General features: G+C 37.6%; 2 protein-coding genes across 3 annotated transcripts in view; one reads left to right on the top strand and one right to left on the bottom strand.

Moving 5' to 3' along the window:
- Nucleotides 1-279: 279 nt before the first annotated feature.
- LOC149820479 (glyoxylase I 4-like) lies at nucleotides 280-1440 on the top strand. Its single transcript, XM_089982457.1, has 3 exons — nucleotides 280-651; nucleotides 734-839; nucleotides 953-1440. The coding sequence occupies exons 1-3, from the start codon at nucleotides 497-499 to the stop codon at nucleotides 1283-1285; spliced, it is 594 nt and encodes a 197-aa protein (XP_089838583.1). The 5' UTR covers nucleotides 280-496; the 3' UTR covers nucleotides 1286-1440.
- A 6085-nt stretch (nucleotides 1441-7525) lies between these two features.
- Nucleotides 7526-22184, bottom strand: part of LOC149820478 (RNA-binding protein 1-like) — a 39483-nt gene continuing 24824 nt past the window's right edge. The window contains exons 5-7 of one of the 2 annotated variants that reach the window (XM_089983874.1): nucleotides 9704-9785; nucleotides 8044-8196; nucleotides 7526-7933 (exon numbers count right to left, since the gene is read on the bottom strand). In XM_089983874.1, coding sequence (XP_089840000.1) covers nucleotides 8084-8196; nucleotides 9704-9785 — 195 coding nt within the window. In that variant the 3' untranslated portion in view covers nucleotides 7526-7933; nucleotides 8044-8083. The remainder of the gene's footprint in view (nucleotides 7934-8043; nucleotides 8197-9703; nucleotides 9786-22184) is intronic. The other variant, XM_089983873.1, reaches the window with a different exon arrangement.

The following is a 22184-nucleotide window of genomic DNA, read 5'->3' as shown; positions in this document are numbered from 1 at the left end:
AGAGATATAGAGACCAACCATGATATTTTGAATGCCGTTCATCGTCAAGGGTGATCTCCGACGGATGAACCGATCACCCTCACAAGTCGCTCCGACCTGATGCACACTCTCCGCCACCGCCGACGGTTCCAGTCCTATATGCTATGCGTCAAGCGAGGAGTCACGGATGACTAGGATCCACGTTGCTATCTGCCACGTGTCGTACACATCCGACATGTGGGATGATCCGTCCATCCACAGCGCCTATAAAAATCTGACGCCCGCGGTCGGCTTTACCCCGAACAAATTGCGTCTTCTCTCCTCTCTCTTCCTCTTTCTCCGGCTTTTCTTTTTCTACCTTCGCCATTCCTTGATCACAATCGGAAGGTGAACCCCAAATCCAAATTGGGTTCTCGTTTCTCTGTTTTTTCGGCTTCTGTTTCTGGCGTTTGAATCGTTCCTAGGTTGGTTTGATTCCCCTGTTCGTAGAGAGAGAGAGAGATAAACAGAGGAGAAAATGGTGAACACATCAGGCGGTGCTTTGCCTCTCACCTCCCTGAACCATATTTCCCTCGTATGTAAATCCGCTGAAGAATCGATCAATTTCTACCAGAATGTTCTCGGATTCATCCCCGTCCGAAGGCCGGGATCCTTCGATTTCGATGGCGCGTGGTAACTATTTTTCTCCTCCATAAAAATCATCCATATCTTCTGGATGAAAAATGTTGGGTTAATTTCTCTATGTGATCGTTAGGCTTTTCAACTACGGAATCGGCATTCATTTGCTCCAAGCGGAGGACCCGGAAAGCCTGCCAAAGAAGACCAAAATCAACCCCAAAGACAACCATATCTCCTTTCAGGTAAATTCCTCTCAAGATTACTTTGGGTTCTGGAATTTGGGACCGAAAGATCATTGCGTTTTCTCTCTTTAAGATTATTCGAGTTATACTAATTAATCTCATGTGGTGGGAAGTGTGAGAGCATGGGGGCGGTGGAGAGGAAGCTGAAGGAGATGGGGATCGATTACGTGCAGAGCATGGTGGAGGACGGGGGGATCTACGTGGAGCAGCTGTTCTTCCACGACCCTGACGGGTTCATGATCGAGATCTGCAACTGCGACAACCTGCCGCTGGTGCCGCTGGTGGGAGGCGTCACCGCCTGCTCGTGCGTGAACATGGCTAAGCAACAGCAACAGCAGCAGCAGATGAAGAAGGTTCAACACCAGCACCACCACCAGCCGCAGCAGGTAGCGGCGATGGTGCACCATCTCTCGGTTCCTTCGGCTAATGACATGGCGTATGCTTGAGTTTGGTGATTTCCCCTGACAGCAGTTATTGTCATTTACAATATGAGAATAACTGCTCTCATTTCCACTGGGTTCGGAAATTTTAGGGGTGGGTTCTTGTTTGTTCTTTTGTATCTTTACTACCAAAGGCAATAAAATAAAAGGAAGTGGTTTTCTTTCCTTTTGTTATTATTTTAGTTTACTTGGATTGATTGATGGTGCAAAGCCTAGCATGGAAGGTTGGGAGAGAGGGAGAGACCCTTTTGATTGTTTGTATGTGTCTCTTTAATTTGAGCGGGGCCTAAGAGTTTGGTAAGGGGTTAATCTGAGGTACAACTTTCCTATTTGTCGTGCGGATGAAATGGACTAGAGAGAGAGAGAGAGAACAGGGGTTTAGAGAGAGAGTGGTGGTGGTCTGTTTTACCCAAGGCAGGAGGCTTGCTGCATTTCTAAATTGGAGAGTTAATGAGAGAGATAGGGAGGGGGGGAGGAGGGTGGTGGTCTATTTTACCCAAGGTGGGAGGCTTGCTGCATTTCCAAATTGTGTAGAGTTGTTAATGAGAGTGAGAGAGAGGTGGTGGACTATTTGACCTCCAAGTTAGGAGCTTTGCTGCAATTCTAAATGGGATAGCCGCTGTTGATTATTGGTCGAATTGAATGGCAAGGCCTTAATCAGCAATTTATAATTCAAAGTACAGCCTGTAACCACTTAAATGCTCCTCCGGAGAAGCCACCCACCTTGCTTCCTTGAGTGTGATTCCTCCCACTTGCTGTGGTATTATCTCATAAGCATGTATCCCATACTAGTTGTTGCATAGGCTAGGCGCCACCCAAGGGCCATAATAAGTCCGGATCCAGGTCTTGGGCCAGGCCATCACTGGCTCGGCCTGGACGGGCTTAGCCTTGGTCTAAACTCAACTTGGGGAGCTTGGCCCACTCAAAAGCAGACATGGACTGAGCTGGGCCGAGCTGGCATATGCACGTTCTTGGAGCAGTTGGCAATGTGGAGGAGTTGAGGGGAATTGTGGGTCCCACTTGTACTGAGTGCCGTAAAGAGAGGGGTGGGGTTTGTGGCTGTAAACGCTCCCAGCGTATGACAGGATCCTCCCTCAACGATACCGGGGTGTGGGGTTACAACTCAACATTTGCATCCAGAAAGATCTTCTCTCCACGTCGGATCCATTTCATTTGAAATACGTACTGATTTCTGTTGACGTGTCCATTTCAATTGTAGAGGTGGCACGACCCCACACCTAAGTTCATCCTTATCCGTGCGCTCCCTCTCCCCAAGTGGGGCAGAAAGTGCTGACCTCTTCGTCCAGGGTTCGACACCCACACCCAGAGGTGTTGATGCCTTTTGACTGATAGGTAGGCGTTGTAAGAGCTTCTTAGGTGTCGGTGCGACTCAATGCAATCCATTGCTCTCGGTGGACAATACGTGATCGGCCCGAGTACTTTATAGAGTATTCAGGCTAAGCAACCCACAGAAAATTACTTTGCATGCAGTTATTTTTTTGTGTAAAACATAAACAAAGAAAAACGCAACACGTCCAGTGATTTTGTGTGTAAAACACAAGCGCAGTGTTTTCAACTTCATCTGGTTTCCTTGTCTCCAAAAAAATGTGAAGCTTGAGATCTCATATGCTAGATCCAATGTTTGTGGTAGTCTTGTGACTGCTCACACATATTCTAGAACCTAGTTCAGGTATTTTTTTTTTTTACATATATAGCAAAATGAGATGGGCGGTTTTCTGATCCAATGCAAGAATGGATTAGTTAGAATGTTGGATTACAATGTTAATGTAAAAAGCTAACAATTCTTCCGAAGGAATTGGATATTTATCCTCATTCAAGAATCTTTTCCCTTCCTCTACATCGTCCCTAAGGTAGGCGGGACCAATATGTGACACCTGTCCTTTTTTACACTAAATGAACAAAAAGAATGGAACAGAACATTGGTTATGTTCGTTCTGTAACAATTGTTCCAAGTCCAACATTTGTTTCGATTGTACTCAAATGCTATACTTCAAATGTTCGTTGTTTGATGACGATGTGCAGATAACTTGGACAATCATGGATAATGGGTCAAATTACTTTATTTTGGATCATATGATCTTATCCGTTCACTATTTTACATATTTTAGCAAGTTTATTATATTTTTTTGCTCAAATATGCATCTAATTACGAAATTATATCTAAAATCATGAATTTTTGCCCTGGATATGGATTTGTGCTCCAAATAAGGATCTCAAATAGGATTTGTGCTCCAAATAAGGATCTCAAATAGGATTTGTGCTCCAAATATAAATCTCAAATTGAATTTTTACCCCAAATATGGATTTTTGCCTCGAATATTGATCTCAAATTAGATATTTTCCCTCAATATGTATCTTTGCCTCGAATATGTGTTATGCTCTCTCTCTCTCTCTTCTTTGGAGAATGGGCTGCTATAATGTACTATGATCCGATCTGGAACAAATTCAGTTTTAGATATGATGATGACCAATAATTACTTGCAGAGTTTAAAACAAAAGTTTATCAAAGAAAGTTAAAGAAGATATAGTTTGCCTATTTCAACAAACAAATAAGAATTATTCATAACATGCCTTTATTCATATGCAAAAATTCAACTAGATACAAAAGAGTATGAAAGATATACCAATAACTTTTTGAAACAAAGTTACAAGAAGGTACAAGGGCTGCTTCTTCACATTTCAGAAGTTCTGCACATAAGTCGTCTGCAGCCAGTAATTCATCATGCCTACCCATTTCAACAAGTTGCCCCTCTTCCATTATAGCAATATAATCAGCATTTCTTATAAGACTAAATTGTCGGGCTATGATGATGGTTGACCGGTCCAAAGTGAGAGCTTCTTGAGCTGCCCTTTCTGCCTCAAAATCAAGACCTCCAATAACTTCATTTAGTAGCAAGATGCATGGGTTTGAAAGGACTGCTCTAGCAACAGAGAGCTTTATCTTTTGTTCCTCGGTCAAAGCCAACCCAGCCCTAGCCACCTGAGGTAAAAAGTCATTAACATATTTGCAAATGTCATAACATAAATCAATGAATAATTGATTATGATCCCCTTACCTAAGTATCATATCCATTGAAAAGTGAGCTGATAAAAGTATGTGTATATGCTATTTTTGTTGCCTCTTCTATCCGATCAATGATAACATCTGACCTTCCATAAGCTTCTTATCTAGATGATTCCAAAACTATGTCACTGGGATTCGGCTAGCAGGGTGCTGCACCCGCATCGATGCGACATGGGTACGGGTGCGGCATCGGGTGCGGTCAACCCGACCCTGGGTGCGATCAACGCACCCAGGGTCATTTTGGTTCAATTTTTCAAACTTAAAAAAAAAAATTGCCAAGATTTTTTTTTTTTTAATACATGTCACAGGGATTCTCCAACTAGGTGCCGCACCCGATGCGGTCAACCTGACCCTGGGTGCAGTCAACGCACCCAGGGTCATTTATATCCAACTTTTGGACTATATATATATATATATATATCTTCATGGTGTATGAGCTGCATGCAACCTTCCAAATACTCAAGGTTTCTGCTGCTGTATGGAATGGAGGAAGCTTCCTTCTGGAAGTAATGCCCAAGCAGGTGATTCTAAAGGACAAGAGATTGGAGATGCTGCCTATCCTGAGTTGTGAATCGGCACAAGCACAAAAAGAAGTTGCTGTGCAGGATGGTCTGGAAAAGAGTGGTGATACTAACAATGCACAGAAAGCTGAGGTGAACAATTCTTGACAGTTTGTAAAAATCCTTTGTAGTGTTCGTTTACTTACTGATAGTCAATAAAGCATGCCCATTGTATAAGTGTTCACGCTTCTTCACTTCCTTGCTGTTGTATATGTTAATCATGGTGACCTGTGTGAGGTGTGGCATTTTGACAATCCTTGCCCCTTTACTATAAACACACGGATATGGCTGTAGATAAGGGGATACGGCCGTTTTTGGTGAAAGTTTTCCATTACAAGTAATATACAAGTGGACAGGGTGGCGGTAGACCAGAAAAGTGGTAGCCATGCTTGATTTTACATATTTTTATATATAATATTTATATGTAATTATATACTAAGTATAATATATGTATATATATGGGATGATTTGGCCGAGTCATGCTAAAACGTGGCGAGCTTTGTTCATTTCTAGGTCATTCACTGGGTTGACCCAGTAAATGACCGAGTCGAACCGTGTCACGGGGTTGATTCGATATGGTATTTTGTCTAATTGACGCTATGGATGTGATCTATATGTTTTTAGTGGGAATACACTTTTGAATCTCCAGAATCCGGCCTCTATGTACATGTTTTCCCAGCGATGCAAAAATGGACAATTGTAAATGTACCAATTTCTTGTCTAAAAAAACATGATCCATGGATCATGTCTAAAAAAACATGATCCATGTAAAAATGGGCAGTGTTTTGTCATCGAAGAAACATGATCCATGGATTGTTTCCCACTGAATTGAGCATGCTGAACACATTTACGAGGTTAGACAGAGTCAAAACAACTTGCATTGTGAGATTTCAACTGGATTGTACCTACAATCTACTTTATTAAATATATACCCTATATAGAGTTAATCACCAATGAAAGCTAAACAAGCTTTGGGTTTTGCCGTGTGTTATCTACTGTCAGAAAATGAAATAAGCATGCCGCTCTTATTTCAACTCATTCTAACGCTATAAGTTTGCCCCACATTAGAATTTTATTTCTTCATTAACATAGTGAAGCTCTGCTTCACATGTTAAACTTTTACTAATATCAGACACAACTCAATAAATTGGTTGATCTGCATCAACCAATCAAGAAATGCCCAAAGATCACACCTTTCATCAAAATTAATTGCCCTTCATATGAACATTCTTCATGACATCGAGTCAAAATCTCATTCTCAATCATCATTACGTGGCTTTTTCATCAAATCATTGTCATGAAAACAGCGATCGGGCCATTGTCTTCAGATTCACATGGAAATGATGTTCCTCTTGAAGCATCTAGAGAGGTCTTGTGAATCTTGGTGAATGGTGATCAACTTTTTATATAAAAATTAATGTTATTATTAGATCAGACGATTGGGCCTGATTTTACAAATTATTCACAATAGCTTACACTTGGTACAAGTGGCAATGCATGTTCATAGACAAATACGGATAGTCAAAGAATGCCCAGAAACACCAAGGTTCTATTGTTACCAAATATACTGATCTAGGCTCAAATAAGTTATGTGCCAAACTGGGTTAAGGTTGATGCAATTGAAACTCGTATTGATAGCTTAATGCGATACTAACAAGAAATTATGCAATGATATCAAATTTGCTGAAAAATTAATTGGAGTCTTATCAAGTTTCTTTTTTTTTTAAGAAAGTCTTATTAAGTTATGACTTAGATCTTGCACTGAGCATAGCAAAATCCATGCCTAAGAGCCAAAAAAAAAAAATGAACCCTAGCCGTTTACATTCCCTACTAATATTATAACTTACCTCTCAAGTCAAGAGATTGATTCACTGGAAGAGATGACTAGGTGATACAACCAAGATTCTAGCTTCACGTTAGAACTCCAACGGGGAGAGAGCTCAAATCTTAACTTTATTTTCAATTCTTCATTGCATTCAACTTTAAAAATATTTGCATATTTCTACATGGGCTTCGGATCTTACATTCATCTTTAAACTAAACCAATCAATTTAAGAAGAATCTAAATAAATCTCATACAACTAAGATAATAATAAAGCCATAAAATCCAACAAAATATAATTCAAACCGAATATTAAGAACCAAGCAAAATGATTCAATACAAAAACTGAATAACACACTCAAACAATGTGCTCATGCAATCCAAGCATCACACTGAATAGGCATTGAGCTCATCTCAGCTAAAGAGCACCTCGATTGGGATCACAAATTTAAGCCTGGTCCTCTTAGATAACTATGCATATGAATTCTCATAATCTCGTATTCAAAAGTGGATAATCAAAATTCAGTTTCAATTTATCCCTCACCGAACGCACATTGGCTGACCTCCATTTGGTAAAACCCTTGAGCCCCCCCCCCCCCCCCCCCCCCACCCCCCCAACACACACACACACGGTACTGGGCAGTACATCCAGCTGACGCCACCTATGGGTTTCAAACTTGTGACATCCCGTCAACTTGTTGACATTCACAAGTAGCCCCTAGCAGATGAGCGGAGCCCTGTGGGCCAGTTTCAATTTATTTTAGAAAGTAACATTTAAATTTTGCGCTAGGACAATGCATAAAAGCATTGAAGAATAAGTTCACATAAACATTTTTAAATAAAGTACTAGTTTAAATAGCTTTTTAATTCAAGCTCTCAGATTCTCAATCTAGCATAACTCAAACCAGAACCAAAACCAATCATCGGCTGTTGAGTCAGATCAGATGCACACAGATGGATCAGATATCCAACCCACTGACAGTCCTCTGTGGCTGCAATGCTGAACTCGTGCTCATCCTTTCCATACAGAGTAATTGCCAACATCTAGCTAAAGTTGTAGATCTATGGAAAGACAAACATCCTATGAATGGAAGATGGAGATTTGAAACAGAATGACGAGGGCAGTACAATCCAACAGGCACCATATTTGGTTTTCTAAGTTGCTTTCCATTAACCTATAACACATTCTGACAAACATTTGATTTAGATCAATTCATTGTTTCCCCAAAAGGAAACTATAGAATGCCTTTAGGATCTCTACGAAAACTTTTTCTCAAAACATGAATCCATAAACGACCTGACATAGCAAGAGCACTTCTTGGGAGTAACCACAACAGTTAGCGAGCATTTTTCTGGAGCTCATCACGAACACCGTGTGGCCGAAAAGGGAAACGTCCAAACCGAATCCTCAATATTGGTGCATCTGACTTCTTATCATCAAACATATATCCTGCCAAAAGAGAAAAACAAGTAAAAACTAAGCAGGAAAATTGGATCTAGGTGTCCTCAAGGCATGCATATTTTTTTTCTGTCAAGAAAATGTGATTAAGCATCATATTAAATGGGAAAACCTCAAGTTTATAAACCTTCCCGAAAGATTTGAAGTTTCAGGTTTCAACTAGGAGAAATCAATGCTTTAGAAGGTGTGCATCTCTCATCTAAATGAAAACTCCTAGGGGGCGTTTGTTTCAGGTGTGAGAAAGAGAAACACAAATCTCATGGAATTTGTGTTTGACATGATGGTATAATCCTGTCAAATCAATCTTGTTTTGTGTTTGTTTCATGTAAAGTGGGAAACTCACAAGGTAAGGTGGGCCCCACATGCAAAAAGTAACATTTTTGCATTTATTATGACTTGCCGTATGAGAGGTGGTTTCATTTTGAATGAGAGTGAAAAACTTGATGGGTCACACATGTAAAATAGTAGGCTTTTGCATTTATGAAAGGAGCCCATTGTCAGAAAAGATGGAAAATTTGTTCCCGAGGAGGGGAGCATATGGAACAGATTTCATATGAAACCCACAGTCAACGTTATTTTGGCTTCTCATTGACTGTGGGCCCCACCAAATCCCAAGCTTTAGCGTGTTTGTTTCACTCCCTCAGAAAATGTGCATTTCATATGAAACAGAGCTGTTTCATATGAAATAGCGTGAAACAAATGCCCCACTAATGTTTTAGCTTGTTCAACCAGATGTCATGAATGAGTGACCAATGACCATCATATATGATTGAACATTTATGACAAGAACAAAAAGAAAAGGAATAGTTCATATAAATCGTATTGTGGAATGTGAAGCCAAAGATATCACCAATCACTCTGTAAGAGGTTGATCTTTGAAACCAATAGTCATAGTGCAAGGATGCAATTCAAAGCACTAGACTAAAAAAAAATACCAAATAGCATTAATTTTTCATTATTCCTTCTTCTTAAGCACTGAAAGAAACTAGTATAAAAGTTAATAAGAGAGATAAATGCACAATTCAAAATCCTGGTGAGAGTACGGATAAGAGTGAACTGAAATATAGGAACCTTAAATACTACAATTTTGTGAAAATTTTTACTTCCCATGACTTGTCCACCATAAGCTTCACTCAAATGCCTAGTCTAAGATTCTAAAGCTTGAGAGTCCTTCATAGTTACCAGAAGCACATAGAAGAAGTGCAAACCTTGATTTCTGGACAGCGTGAAGCAGAACTTGGGACTCCCAATTCTCAGTCATGACACTATTTGGATGTCAGAATTTTTATGAATTTAAAGATAATATGAATACTTTTTGTTATTACTTCAGAAGTTTATATTTTCGATCAAAGAAATCAAAGATAGCAAAACTTCAAAGAAAAACTAAACGTAAATCTAAGGAGTAACAAATTATTTACATCATCACATTCAGAGTTTCTAATTACATTTAAACAATGAATATATCAGACAATCCTAGAAAATTTATCTTAGAACACACCTTGAAGAGTTTCCAAAGCAGTTGCTGCACATTTTGCATCCTTGAATTCCACAAAGCAAATAACAAAAGCTTTATCACCTGACTGCAATCCAATAGTTAAACAAATTAAACATCCCCCCACGTGACTCTTAATTAAAACAGTTGAATAATGAGATTAGCTAGGAAGCTGAATACGACATCAAATAATGGCCATGAAGAACATAAACATAACATGGAAGTAAGGCCATTTTATAACATGCTAATCATTGGTAGTTTGCTACTTAGACACACTGCCATATTGTTTAGAAATTTTCACAATATATGCCTTCCGGGGAATTATCTAATATTTCAAAGGACCAATACAACCCATTTTTTACCAAAAACAAAGCAGCATTATTGATGTAGATCCTAGTAGACACAAGCTACAGAACTGTAGCAGTGGAGATATGAAGATGCAACAGAAAAGTCATACTCCAATCACTGATATTGACTTGTTGCTTCAAATTATGGGCAAGTGCATGCAGTGACAGCTTTAAAGCATGAAAAGCAATCAATTTCTCCATATAGAGTTAATGCCTTAAATCACCAAACAAATATATAAACAATCTGGATTCTAAAACACTTATATATAGGAAATTTAAGAAACAATAAAAAACTATATTGATGTCTGCTGGAGACATAAACAATATGGATAATTCAGATGCAGCAATATAACCATTAATTTGTAATCATGTTTAATTTTTTTTATCTAAAACAGATTGTGCCATCTTTGTTATCAAAACCCAGAAAGGTTTTAGTTTAGGGGGAGAATGTAAGAATGAGGAACTATTGCTAACAAACAATTCTTTACATTAGGAAAGGCAGAGAGCCAGCATTCAATCTGGAGGTAGATTTAGAGAAGGCCTTTCATATTGTCCGCTCGGATTTTTTGCATTTAAGTTTCTCTCATACAGTTTTTTTTTCATCGAAAAAATGGGTTTCAAAGAAAGTTAGGCTGGATCAAGGATATTCTTTTTATCAACCTCAATTTCTAACCAATGGCTGCATTCAGAGATCTTCACCAAGGAGATCCTCTCCTCTTTATTCTTTAACTTGAAAGTGAGGATCCCAACCAACTTATGAACAAAAGGCAATAGAGTCTGGCTTTATTGATGGATCTCTATGCTAATCCCAACCTAGACACTCAACTTGTTTTTCTAAAGATCAGTCTTTGCACTAACCAAGGACCGATGAGTCTAAATGTGGATTAAGGCTCAGTTTGGGAGCCTGGAATCGAAGGGCATTGGAGTGGATTCGTGGAATCCCAATACAGTTTGCAATAAAGGAAAAAACTAAAAATGGAAATGTGATGGGTGTTGGCAACTGTAAAAGCCCTGCAATTCTCATTTCAGCTACCATCCTTTAGAAGCATTATTTGGCAAATCTTGCTTCCAACACCCATCTGATGGTGATTTTGCCTCTCCATCAACTACTTTTGAGACTTTTTTTCCTTGCTGCAAAGTGACTCAAGAAGGCCAGCCCTCTAGGCAAAAGCTGTTAATATATATATATATATATATATATATATATATATATATATATATATATATATATATATATATATATATATATATATATATATATATATATATATATTGTATGTTATGTAATAGGTAATGCTCTCTAGGGGAATTTTGGTCTTGTTATTTTCATGTAAATAGTGACTGCCCACTAGGTACAGTATTGTATTTTTATCTTTATTGTACAGTGTATGGGGTGTATATGAGTCATAAATATGACTGTTGGAACAGTGACTGCCTATGGGACTCTTCCAACAGTCATAACAGTGAATGCCTCTCTTAAATGCCCATCTTAGCTCTATGTATAGAGCATTTCTACTTTTTGTAAGATAATGCTTCTCTTAAGCATTCATGCTCAATAAGATGAATATTTTTGTGTTACTCTCTTTAGTTCTTTGATGTCTTGAATGCACTTAGTGCTTGTGTAGTGCCTTTGTGCTCTTCTATTGTCCCTTAGTTGGACTTGTGCATGTGCATGTGCACTTTGTATTTATGATCTTATAAGTCCTTAGAGGCCCTCGTTTTGTATTTTCGCATATTTTATTACATGGTATCAAAGCCAAGAAATCTTTGGTATTTTACCTTTTTTGGGTCTAGGGATTCTTTGGTTCGGGTTCGTGAAGGATTTGTAATCATTGTGTGGCTTGGATTCAAGGAAAATCTTGACCTGGTATGTATCTTATATCTTTAGTTACATGGGTTATCTATCTCATGCATTATTCATGAGAAAGCACTCATTTTTCTTATCTTTAAAAAAATATTTTTATTTTTGTTACAAATTAAAATCTTTAAATATTTTTTAAAAATATTATTGGATTTATTTTTATTAAATGTTTTATAAGGTTTATAATATTTGTTTGATCTTCTGAAATTATATATGCATATGGTTTTATGAGATCTAGTTTGAATCTTAGTTTTTCGAACTCGCTTTATTTAATATGTACATATATGAACTAGTACTCTTGAGCATGTATTGTTGGCATTTAGATGCTTTATTTGAACACTTCATAGTTATAAATGTCAAATCATGTTCATATTTATTATTGAACTTTGTTTTGTTTTGTTTTTCTAAAAAATTATCGGATATTTTAAAATAAGCTGAAATGGTATTGTGTGTCATTCACAAGTATGATCTTATGAGATTTTGCTTAACTTGTGTTTTAATTTTTTTTCTTTCTTTTTTTTTCTTTCTTTACTCTTGATGTATTCTTATGTGAAACCTAAAATAGATTATGAAGTATTAAATATTAGATGTGGTTAGGATCTTAGTGATCATGAATACCTTGCTATTTTTGAATTTTGAATAGATAATTTTTATATTGATATATGATCTTTGTGCACTTGTGATTGTCTTAAATGATGAATGAGATTATCTATTCGTGCATAAGGTATTGAGCATGATTTCTTATGGGAACCATTCACTTTTATAAATGCCTTTTAAATATGTTCATTTTTTAAAATTATTAAAAATAGTTATAGTATCGGGTGTTTCTCTTGTTGGCCCTTTTGTGGTCCTTGTGATTGTGTTGTTTTCTTATTCTCATGGTTCTTTAATGAACATTATCTTACATGTTTTGCATGAGATTTAAATATTATGTTTTTTTTCATACTTAGTTTCAATAAAATATTAATTTAAGAATTATGAGAACTTTCTTTGTGTTTGCCCTTTGTGAGTGTTATAAGTGTTTCCCTCGTGGTTCACTTTAGTAATTGTTCATTATTGATGGACATACTTGTTCGTAATTGAAGACTCTCATTGGTGAACATTTTATCTTGGCTTATCTTGGCGTATGATTGCATGTTTTTACTAAAACATATTTATATCATGATACCTCACATGAGTTTTAAGTGTTATGTTTCTATTGCATGCTTATGATATTCAATAAAATATCAATTTTTTATATTGTGAGACTTCTTGTGTAGCCCTTTGTGGGTTTTGTGAGAATGTTCCTTAGAGAACATTTTTTTTGTTTATCGACTTAATATTGGTGGACATTTCGGTTTGTGATTGAAGGCTCTATAATTGCATTACTTGAGGATTTTCTTGACTTGAAATTTTTTGTCTTATCAATTCTTGTTCCTTCGAATGTGTCTTTCAAAGTTTTTATTATTTGGCTTTGTAAGTCAACCACTCTTCTTTCAATACATTCATTATTATTTGTTTGGCCTTATCGAGGTGAGTTATATGCACTTCTATGTTGCGGGACCAGAGTTAGTTGTTGCGGTGAGTTATGTGTGCACCTCTGTCTTCTTGTTGATATAGATTGTCAAATGATTTGGCTCTAATAGACAATTGATTGAACTTTGGTTCCATGAGTGTGCTTGATCACTCATTTGTTTCTTGTGCACCTCGATGTTGTGGAGGAGTTAGCCGTTGAGGTGAGTTATGTGGGTACCTCATGTTATCATATCAGTCTAGATTCTCAAGGGTTATGAGTGATGTATTGTCATTTGTCTTGGGTCTGATTGATGGTTGATTGGGCACTGAAATCATTGTTGTTGAAAATCTGAGTTAATTGTTGGGGTGAGTTGTGTGTGCACATCATGTCATCTTGTCAGTATAGGTATGTATCTAACTGGCAGGTGATTGACCTCGGTTTCTATGAGTGTTTTTACCACTCATTTGTTTGTGTGACCATTGTTACAGTATTGGATGCTTGATATCTTGTTTTTTCTATGATGGTAGTTATATTTTTGGAACTATAAAGTTTTGAAAGATTGTTAAAATCGTTATTCTTATTCTTCTTGATGGTATTAGTTTGTTTTCATTACAAGCTTTCTTACCTCTTGTGTTTCCTCCTGTTATGCCTCTTATCTAAGTGTCATTACATGTAGACAATAGATGTTTACTCACACTTTTGTGTGTTTGTTTAGCTCATAAGTGGCATTGTGATTATACTCTTGTTCTAATAGTTGATACATTTATTTTGAGTGCCATTATACATTGACAAGAGATGTTTTCAATGTGGTGAGTTATATGCACCCATTGATTATGCTCTTGTTCTAGTTACACACTTGTTTTAAGTGTCATTTTATGTGGACAAGAGATATTGTTGGTTATTCACACTTTTGTGTGTGTTTTAGCCCATTAGTGGCATTGTGATTTTTACTCTTATTTTAGTTGATTATACACTTGAATTTTGAGGTTTGTAGGTCTAGTGAGGTGATTGTTTGTGGTGGTCGAACTATTGTTGAGATTTGTAAATATCATTTCTTTTATTACGTGAGATTTTTAAAATCTCTCCATAAAATTTCTAAACTTTTTCTACTCGTATGAAAAAATGTTTATTGATAAAATTTCATACATCTTATGTGCATTTCATTAATATATATATATATATATATATATATATATATATATATATATATATATATATATTAAGATTGATGTTTGGTCCCTTGTGCTTAAACCCATTCTAAGTTGTGTGAATAAATTCTAATTGGTTGTGATTTGTGAGGTTGCTCTCTTTCATTGTTATGTGCATTAAATATGCTTTAATTGCATGTTAGATATATATGTGTTTCATATTGATTTTTTTTAATTATCTTGTTCACATTGTTGTATGCATGGATTTAATTATCTCCTCTTTTCTTGAGGCTTTTTTTTGAATTGTTATAGTTTATATATGCATGTTGTCGTTGATGATGTGTTATTTCATTTGAAATGATTTCTAAAAATCCTTGGGATATTATTTATGCATAAATGTTTATCTCTTCTTGATGATTTATATGTCCTTTAGTGATCAAATTTCCTTAAGATCAATATTTATGTTTTCTTGAAAAATATATTGATTTAGGTTTATGATTTGATAAAATAAAAATTTATGCTTGAAGTATGCTCGTCTTATCTTTCTTAATGATTATCTAATGTTTCTCTTGTTCAAAAATATATTTGTTTTAAAACTATTGGGTTAGAATATTTTTTTGTGTAGTTGGAACCTTTGTTTTGTTCTCTCTGCAAGTTCTTAAAGATGTGATGGATTGAGAAAGAAATAGCTTTGATGCATCATATCATGAAGATGGAGATAGCCATTGAAGGCGTTTGAGGACGATCATCAATGAAAACATTCAAAGACTTGTATTTACAAAATTTTCTGATGCGTTATAAAGATGGAGACTACCAACGAAGATATTTTGAAGACTTGTATTTAATGAAGACTTTCAAAAACCTGTATTTAAGACCTTTGAGGACTTATAGTTTCAAACTTTTGGTTATCACACTGTAAGTTTGAGGGGGGGGGGGCAAATATATATATATATATATATATATATATATATATATATATATATATATATATATATATATATATATATTGTATGCTATGTAATAGGTAATGCTCTCTAGGGGCATTTTGGTCTTGTTATTTTCATGTAAATAGCAAATGTCTAGTAGGGACATTATTGTATTTTTGTATTTATTGTACAGTGTATGGGGTCTATATGATTGTTGGACCGTTGGGATTGTTCACTGCCTATGGGACTGTTCCAAATGACTGATGGAATAGTGAATGCCTCGCTTAAATGCCCATTTATCTTGGCTCTATATATATAGAGCTTTTCTCTTCTTTGTAAGATAATGCTTCTCTTAAGCATTCATGCTCAATAAGATGGATATTTTTTACATTTTTGTGTTCCTCTCTTTAATTCTTTGATGTCTTGAATGCACTTAGTGCTTGTGTAGTGCCTTTGTGCTCTTCTATTGCCCCTTAGTTGGACTTGTGTATGTGCGTGTGCACTTTGTGTTTATGATTTTATAAGCCCTTACAGACCCTCGTTTTGTATTTTCGCATATTTCATTACAGAAGCAACAAGTTCACAGCCCCCCTTGGTAAGATGATTCAAAACTGATGGTTGAAGCTCGACTATGACCTCGACCACAAAAAAAAGGTAAAAGAAAGGTAGTTTTGTGTGACAAAAGTATGTGTTGTCCACTTTTCCGTCCAAATGGGTCTCTCTTTCTCTCTCAAACACACACACTGTTTTCCAATGGGGAAGGTTACGAAGTGTCCAGCGGAATCCCAAACAGCTTAAGAAATGTTCTACTAGAATCAAGTGGTACCCTTTTAGGTGCTTCCAGCAATTGATGTTGTTCTCAAATCCACCAAACCCAACTCCATTTTCAAATTCATGGATTCCATATTTTTGACCCCAAGTATGAGCTTCCAAATAGAGTCTAATAGTCCAATGTGGATGAGGACATGAAGAAAGTGACAATGGCTTATGAATTTACATCATAATCAAAGAAGATATGAAGAGAGAGAAATCTCTCAATTTATTCATCACCAATACAACAAATAATACAAGATCAACAGTGCAAAGTATTACCCTTGGTCAAGAACCAAGAAGAAAACATACATAATCAACATAAAAGAGATAAGCAAGATCTTAAAAGTGTCTCTTTACCGCCTCAAGTTGAGGCAACGATGTCAATCATCACCAACTTGTCAATAATCTCCAAGAGCCAATTCCTTTGGCCTTTCTAAAAATGTTAGATAATTGATTTAGTGACCTCACATATAAGACAACTTATCTTCAATCTTTTTACAAATGAAGTGGCAATCTATATCTATTTGCTTGTCTGCTCATAGTAAACCGGATTAAAAGTTATTTTAATTGTTGTGTTGTTATCATGGTACAAGCTCATGGAAGCTTTAATACCCACTTCACAAAGGATATATTTTGACTAACAAGCTTCATGTCCAATTAGAGATCTTATTCTCAAGCTAGTTACCTTACGGAATAACAAGCCCCAGTTCCAAGTGTCGAGATGTTAGTTATCCATGACATGGTGGACAAATTGGAAAGAAGGAACAATCAATTGTTTTTTGATAGTGCTCTATCAAAATCTAATGGGTGTACTATAATGTGACACAATGAAATGGAAGTGCCTTGTCTTTGTTAAGACCATAGTTACTGTTGAGAATAGGTGGTTTTTAGGTTAAGTTGTTCTTTATTAGAGGTTTTCTGAAATACTTTTTTCATAAGGTCTTAGATGTAATTTCTTTGTTTTGCCTCTCTCTATTTAATATAGAGAGAAGCCCTAATGATGATTAACGATTTCTGCTTTCATGTTCAGCCGTCTCTCTCTCTCTCTCTCTCTCTCTCTCTCTCTCTCTCTCTCTCTCTCTCTCTCTCTCTCTCTCTCTCTCGGGGTCGGTTCATCTTCTACATGGTATCAGAGCCTCAGTCGATCGTGGGAACGTGATCGACTGTGACGTGGGAGCGTGATCGAGATATCGACTGTGACGTGGGAGCGTGATCGTGCTCTACCAGAACTCAGTCGATTCATGGAGGCTCTCATGATCGTGATCAAACTTCGATCACGCTGAGTAATGTTCTAATCAGGTCAACACTGTAAATATTTTTTTTTGGCATTCTGCTGGTCGTGGATGCCTGCTGTGGGTGTCGTATCATCTGCTGGCCGTGGATGCCTGCTGTGTGTGTCGTATCTCCTCGTCTTTCTTTTTTTGTTTTCTCTCCTCGTGACTACCTACGCTGTTGGGAGTTTGCTGCGACCTGGTGGTGCCGAGTCTGGTTGCTGCTATGACGAGTTGTGTTTTGGTTCATAAGTTGTCGAAGGATATTCCTGATGGGTGGAAATAACAGAATTTTTTCCTGTTGTCGTGAGTGCTGAATTCTCGTCGAGGTGTGTTCCTGCTGTTTGGGAGCAACAGAATTTTTTTTGTGTGGCCGTAAGTGTTGAGTTCTTGCAGAAGCTGATTTTGTGTGATATTTATTGGATGTCATGTCGTATATGTTGGAGAACAGCAGGTTTAGTTAACATTGTGTCTTGCGACTGCATTCTATCATGTGTGGTGATGAGTTTGGGTGCAGCAAGGATCGGGATTTCTGTGGTAACTACAGCAACTGAAATTATTTTTTTTAACTCCCTGTTGTGTCGAGTGTTGGTTTTAAGGAAGCACGGAAGCTGAAGTTACTCTTCTGTCATGGAAAATAGCAGATGTGATTTCCTGCTGGATTGAACTTTATTTTGTGGAACAGCAGGAGTGGTTTCCTGCTGAGTTGAAGATTTTTTTTTCCCTTGAACACTTGTTGTTCAAGTGAGTTTTTTTTTGGTATGGCTGAAACGTCGAAAGGTGATTCCAAAATGGAACATATTGGGGAGTATAAGTCGTTTGTCAACCCCTTCTCGTATGGCTCTTCTGTTAGGTTGAATGAAACCAACTATGCCAGGTGGTCCAGAACTTTTATGATGTCGGTATCTGGACATCGTCGAAAACATATTTTGTTGGAAGGCGAACCCACTGAGAAATTGGGAAAATATGTTACTTGGGATGAAGATAATGACATAGTTATGTCATGGATCATGAACAGTGTCGAACCCCATATTGCAGATGGATTGATCTACTATAATACAGCCAAACTAATGTGGGACAATCTTCGTGATACATACTCACAAGAAACGAATGTGAGTCGTGTCCTACAAGTCGAACAAGAAATATATAACTTGCAACAGGGAGATCAGACATTGGCCCAGTACTATGCCTCTGTCAAAGCTGCGTTTGAAAGACTTAATGCTCACCAGCCTCTGTGTTGCTCGAAGCAAAAGGATCATCAAGAACAAACCATGGTTGCTCGTTTTCTTACAGGTCTCTCTTCAGATTTTTCTGTTGCAAAAGTTCAAATGTTGACTGGTTCAGATGTTCCGACTCTTGCTGACGCTTACAATCGTCTGAGTAGACTTGCGATATCTCTGCCACAATCTCAGCCTGTGACTCAGACATCTGCTCTTGTTGCCCCATCTAGTTATGGCCGTGGAAATATTCAGAATATCAGAGGACGAGGACGTGGACGTGGTATGGGAGGCAGAGGAAAGCTTCAATGTACATTCTGTGGAAAATCTGGACATTTAGAAGATCGTTGTTGGGATAAGCATGGTCGGCCAATCTCTTCTGCATCAAAGTCATATAATCCTAAAGCTCATGTTACTACTATTGAGGCAACTAATGCACAAGAGAATATCACTGCAAATGAAAGTAGTATCACCCTTAGTCGTGCGGAATATGATGAGTTGATTGCTCTCCGACCTTTGAGTTCCAGTTCTCCTGTAGCTGGTATTGCCTATTCAACCGGGAATCATCTCCATCCGAATGATAGTAAGTGGGTTATTGACTCTGGTGCATCCAGACATTTGTGTGGAAATTCTCGTGTCTTTTCAGATCTAAAGGTCATTAAGGCTCAACTTGGAGTCTCATTAGCCGATGGGAGCTCCTCCCCGGTTGTTGGTCAGGGAAATATTTCTATATCCTCCTCATTACAGTTGAAAAATGCTCTTCATGCTCCAAACTTTCCTCAAAGTTTACTTTCTGTTAGTTGCCTTATAAAAGAACAAAATTGTAGAGTAATATTTGATCCAATGGGTTGTCATTTTCAGGATTTGCTGACGGGGAAGAAGATTGGTGGAGGCTATGAAGAAAATGGAATTTACTACCTACATCATCCAATGGGTTCTGTTCATGCTGCAGTGGATCATTCATTCAGCCCTGTTCAGTGGCATCGTCGTCTTGGTCATCCTTCATTGTCAAAGCTTCGGTCGGTCTTTCCTCAGATTTCTTCCACCACATCATTTCAGTGTGAAGCATGTCAGTTGGGCAAGCATCATCGAAGTTCGTTCCCTTTGAGTCAGAGTCAGTCTAGTAATAAAGTTTTTGAACTTCTTCATGCAGATGTATGGGGTCCTAGTAAGATTCCTACTAGGACTCAGTGTCAGTATTATCTTGTTATTGTTGATGATTTCTCTAAGTTATCATGGGTATTTTTAATAAAAGAACGATTTGAAGTTTCAAGTCTTATCAAATCCCTAATTCTTGAAATAAAAACTCAGTTTGAATCTATTGTCAAGATTGTTCGCACTGATAATGCTCTTGAGTTTAAATCAAAAGATTTGTTACAATTTTACCAAGATCATGGCATCCAACCCCAAACTTTCTGTGCCTATTCATCTCAACAAAATGGGGTGGCTGAGCGAAAACATCGGCACCTCCTTGATGTTGCAAGGACCATTATGATTCAATCCAATGTTCCTGCGTCATACTGGGGTGATGCGATTACCACTGCTTGCTATCTGATCAACCGCATGCCTTCGTCTTCTGTGGGTGATCAAATTCCATTACATATCCTAAAACCTAATGCCCCACTTTTTTCTTTCTCACCAAAAATATTTGGATGTGTTTGTTTTGTTCATAAACTTGGCCCTGACCGTGATAAATTAGCAGCTCAAGCTACGAAATGCATATTTATTGGTTATCCGAAAAATCAGAAGGGCTATCGATGTTATGATCCTATTTCTCGCCGAGAGTATGTCAGTGCGGACGTATCTTTCCTGGAATCCTCTCCATATTACTCTAGTTTCGGTTCTCCGCTGCAGGTTGATCCAGCTGAGTCTTTTCCATTACCTATACCTCCTTTTCCTTTGGAATCTGTGCCCTCCTTACCGAACCAAACTTCATCCTCTTCCAGATTTAATAATCCTCCATTGGTATATGTGCGTAGAGCTCCACTTCCGCAAGAGCCTTCATCTTCTTCTTCTCCTGAGGTAAGTTCTACTGACAATAGTGTTCTTCAGGATGATGATAACAGGCCTATTGCTCTACGAAAAGGGACAAGACAATGCACCTTATATCCCATAGCTCATTTTGTCTCCCATGCCAAAATTGGACATAAAATGAAGTCTTTTATTTCAGCCTTGTCTGCTGAAACCATTCCTCTGAACTATCAGCAGGCAGCACTTGATAATCGCTGGAAGATGGCTATGCAAGAAGAAATGACAGCTTTGGTATCTCAGCATACCTGGGATCTAGTTGATTCCCCAGCAGATGCTGACATTGTTGGTTGTAAATGGGTATATACAATAAAGTATAAATCTGATGGTTCTATTGAAAGGTACAAGGCCAGATTAGTCGCGAAAGGATATACCCAGACATATGGAATTGACTTCTTTGAAACGTTTTCTCCTGTTGCACGGATGGGTATCATCCGTCTTGTTCTCTCAGTAGCTGTTCAGCATGGCTGGAACTTGTGTCAATTAGATGTGAAAAATGCATTTCTTTATGGGGATCTCTCTGAGACCGTTTACATGCAACAACCTCCAGGTTTTGAGGTTGAGGGGGAGTGTCATAAGGTGTGCAAATTGAGAAAGGCGATTTATGGCTTGAAACAAAGTCCTCGTGCATGGTTTCAAAAGTTGTTTGAAGTGATGTCAAGCTTTGGTTTTAACAGATCAGAAGCAGATCATACTCTTTTTATAAAGAAAACTAGCTCTGGCATAGTTGTTATGGTAGTATATGTGGATGACATCATTCTTACAGGAGATGATGTGAAAGCTATTGAAGCCACAAAAGCTCATCTTCACAAACACTTTGTTACAAAAGACCTTGGTTCACTCAGGTATTTTCTGGGTATAGAAGTTGCTAGAAGCCGTGAAGGGATGGTTCTGTCTCAACGGAAGTATGTTCTTGACTTATTAAAGGAAACAGGCATGTTGGAAGCTAAACCAGCAAATATTCCCATGGACCATAAAGTTCAGTTGGTTGAAGAAGGGTCAAAACCTGTTGATAGCAAACGCTATCGCTCACTAGTAAGGAAGTTACTATATGTAACTGTGACCAGACCAGATATTGCTTTAGCAGTAAGCAAAGTTAGCCAGTTCATGGACAAACCAACTGAGGTACACTGGAATGCAGCCATAATGATTCTCAGATATCTAAAGTCCTCTCCTGGAAAGGGGTTACTGTTCAAGAAAGGTGGAACACTGGAGATAGTAGCTTATTCTGATGCTGACTATGCTGGATCTGTAGTAGATAGAAAGTCTACCACAGGATTCTGTGTGTTTCTGGGAGACAACTTGATTTCATGGAGAAGTAAGAAACAAAATGTGGTTTCCAGTTCGAGTGCAGAATCAGAATATCGGGCTATGGCCCAAA

This window comes from Nuphar pumila, chromosome 12 (assembly GCF_984573655.1).
Source record: "Nuphar pumila chromosome 12, dmNupPumi1.hap1.1, whole genome shotgun sequence".
Lineage (NCBI taxonomy): Eukaryota > Viridiplantae > Streptophyta > Magnoliopsida > Nymphaeales > Nymphaeaceae > Nuphar > Nuphar pumila.
This window is presented reverse-complemented; position numbering and strand designations above follow the sequence as displayed.

Excerpts from the sequence above, each read along its gene's own strand:
- LOC149820479 (XM_089982457.1), top strand. The coding sequence starts at position 497 with ATGGTGAACACATCAGGCGGTGCTTTGCCTCTCACCTCCCTGAACCAT. Across the intron at positions 652-733 it reads TTCGATTTCGATGGCGCGTG|GCTTTTCAACTACGGAATCG; the intron begins GTAACTATTTTT and ends TGTGATCGTTAG. Across the intron at positions 840-952 it reads ACAACCATATCTCCTTTCAG|TGTGAGAGCATGGGGGCGGT; the intron begins GTAAATTCCTCT and ends TGTGGTGGGAAG.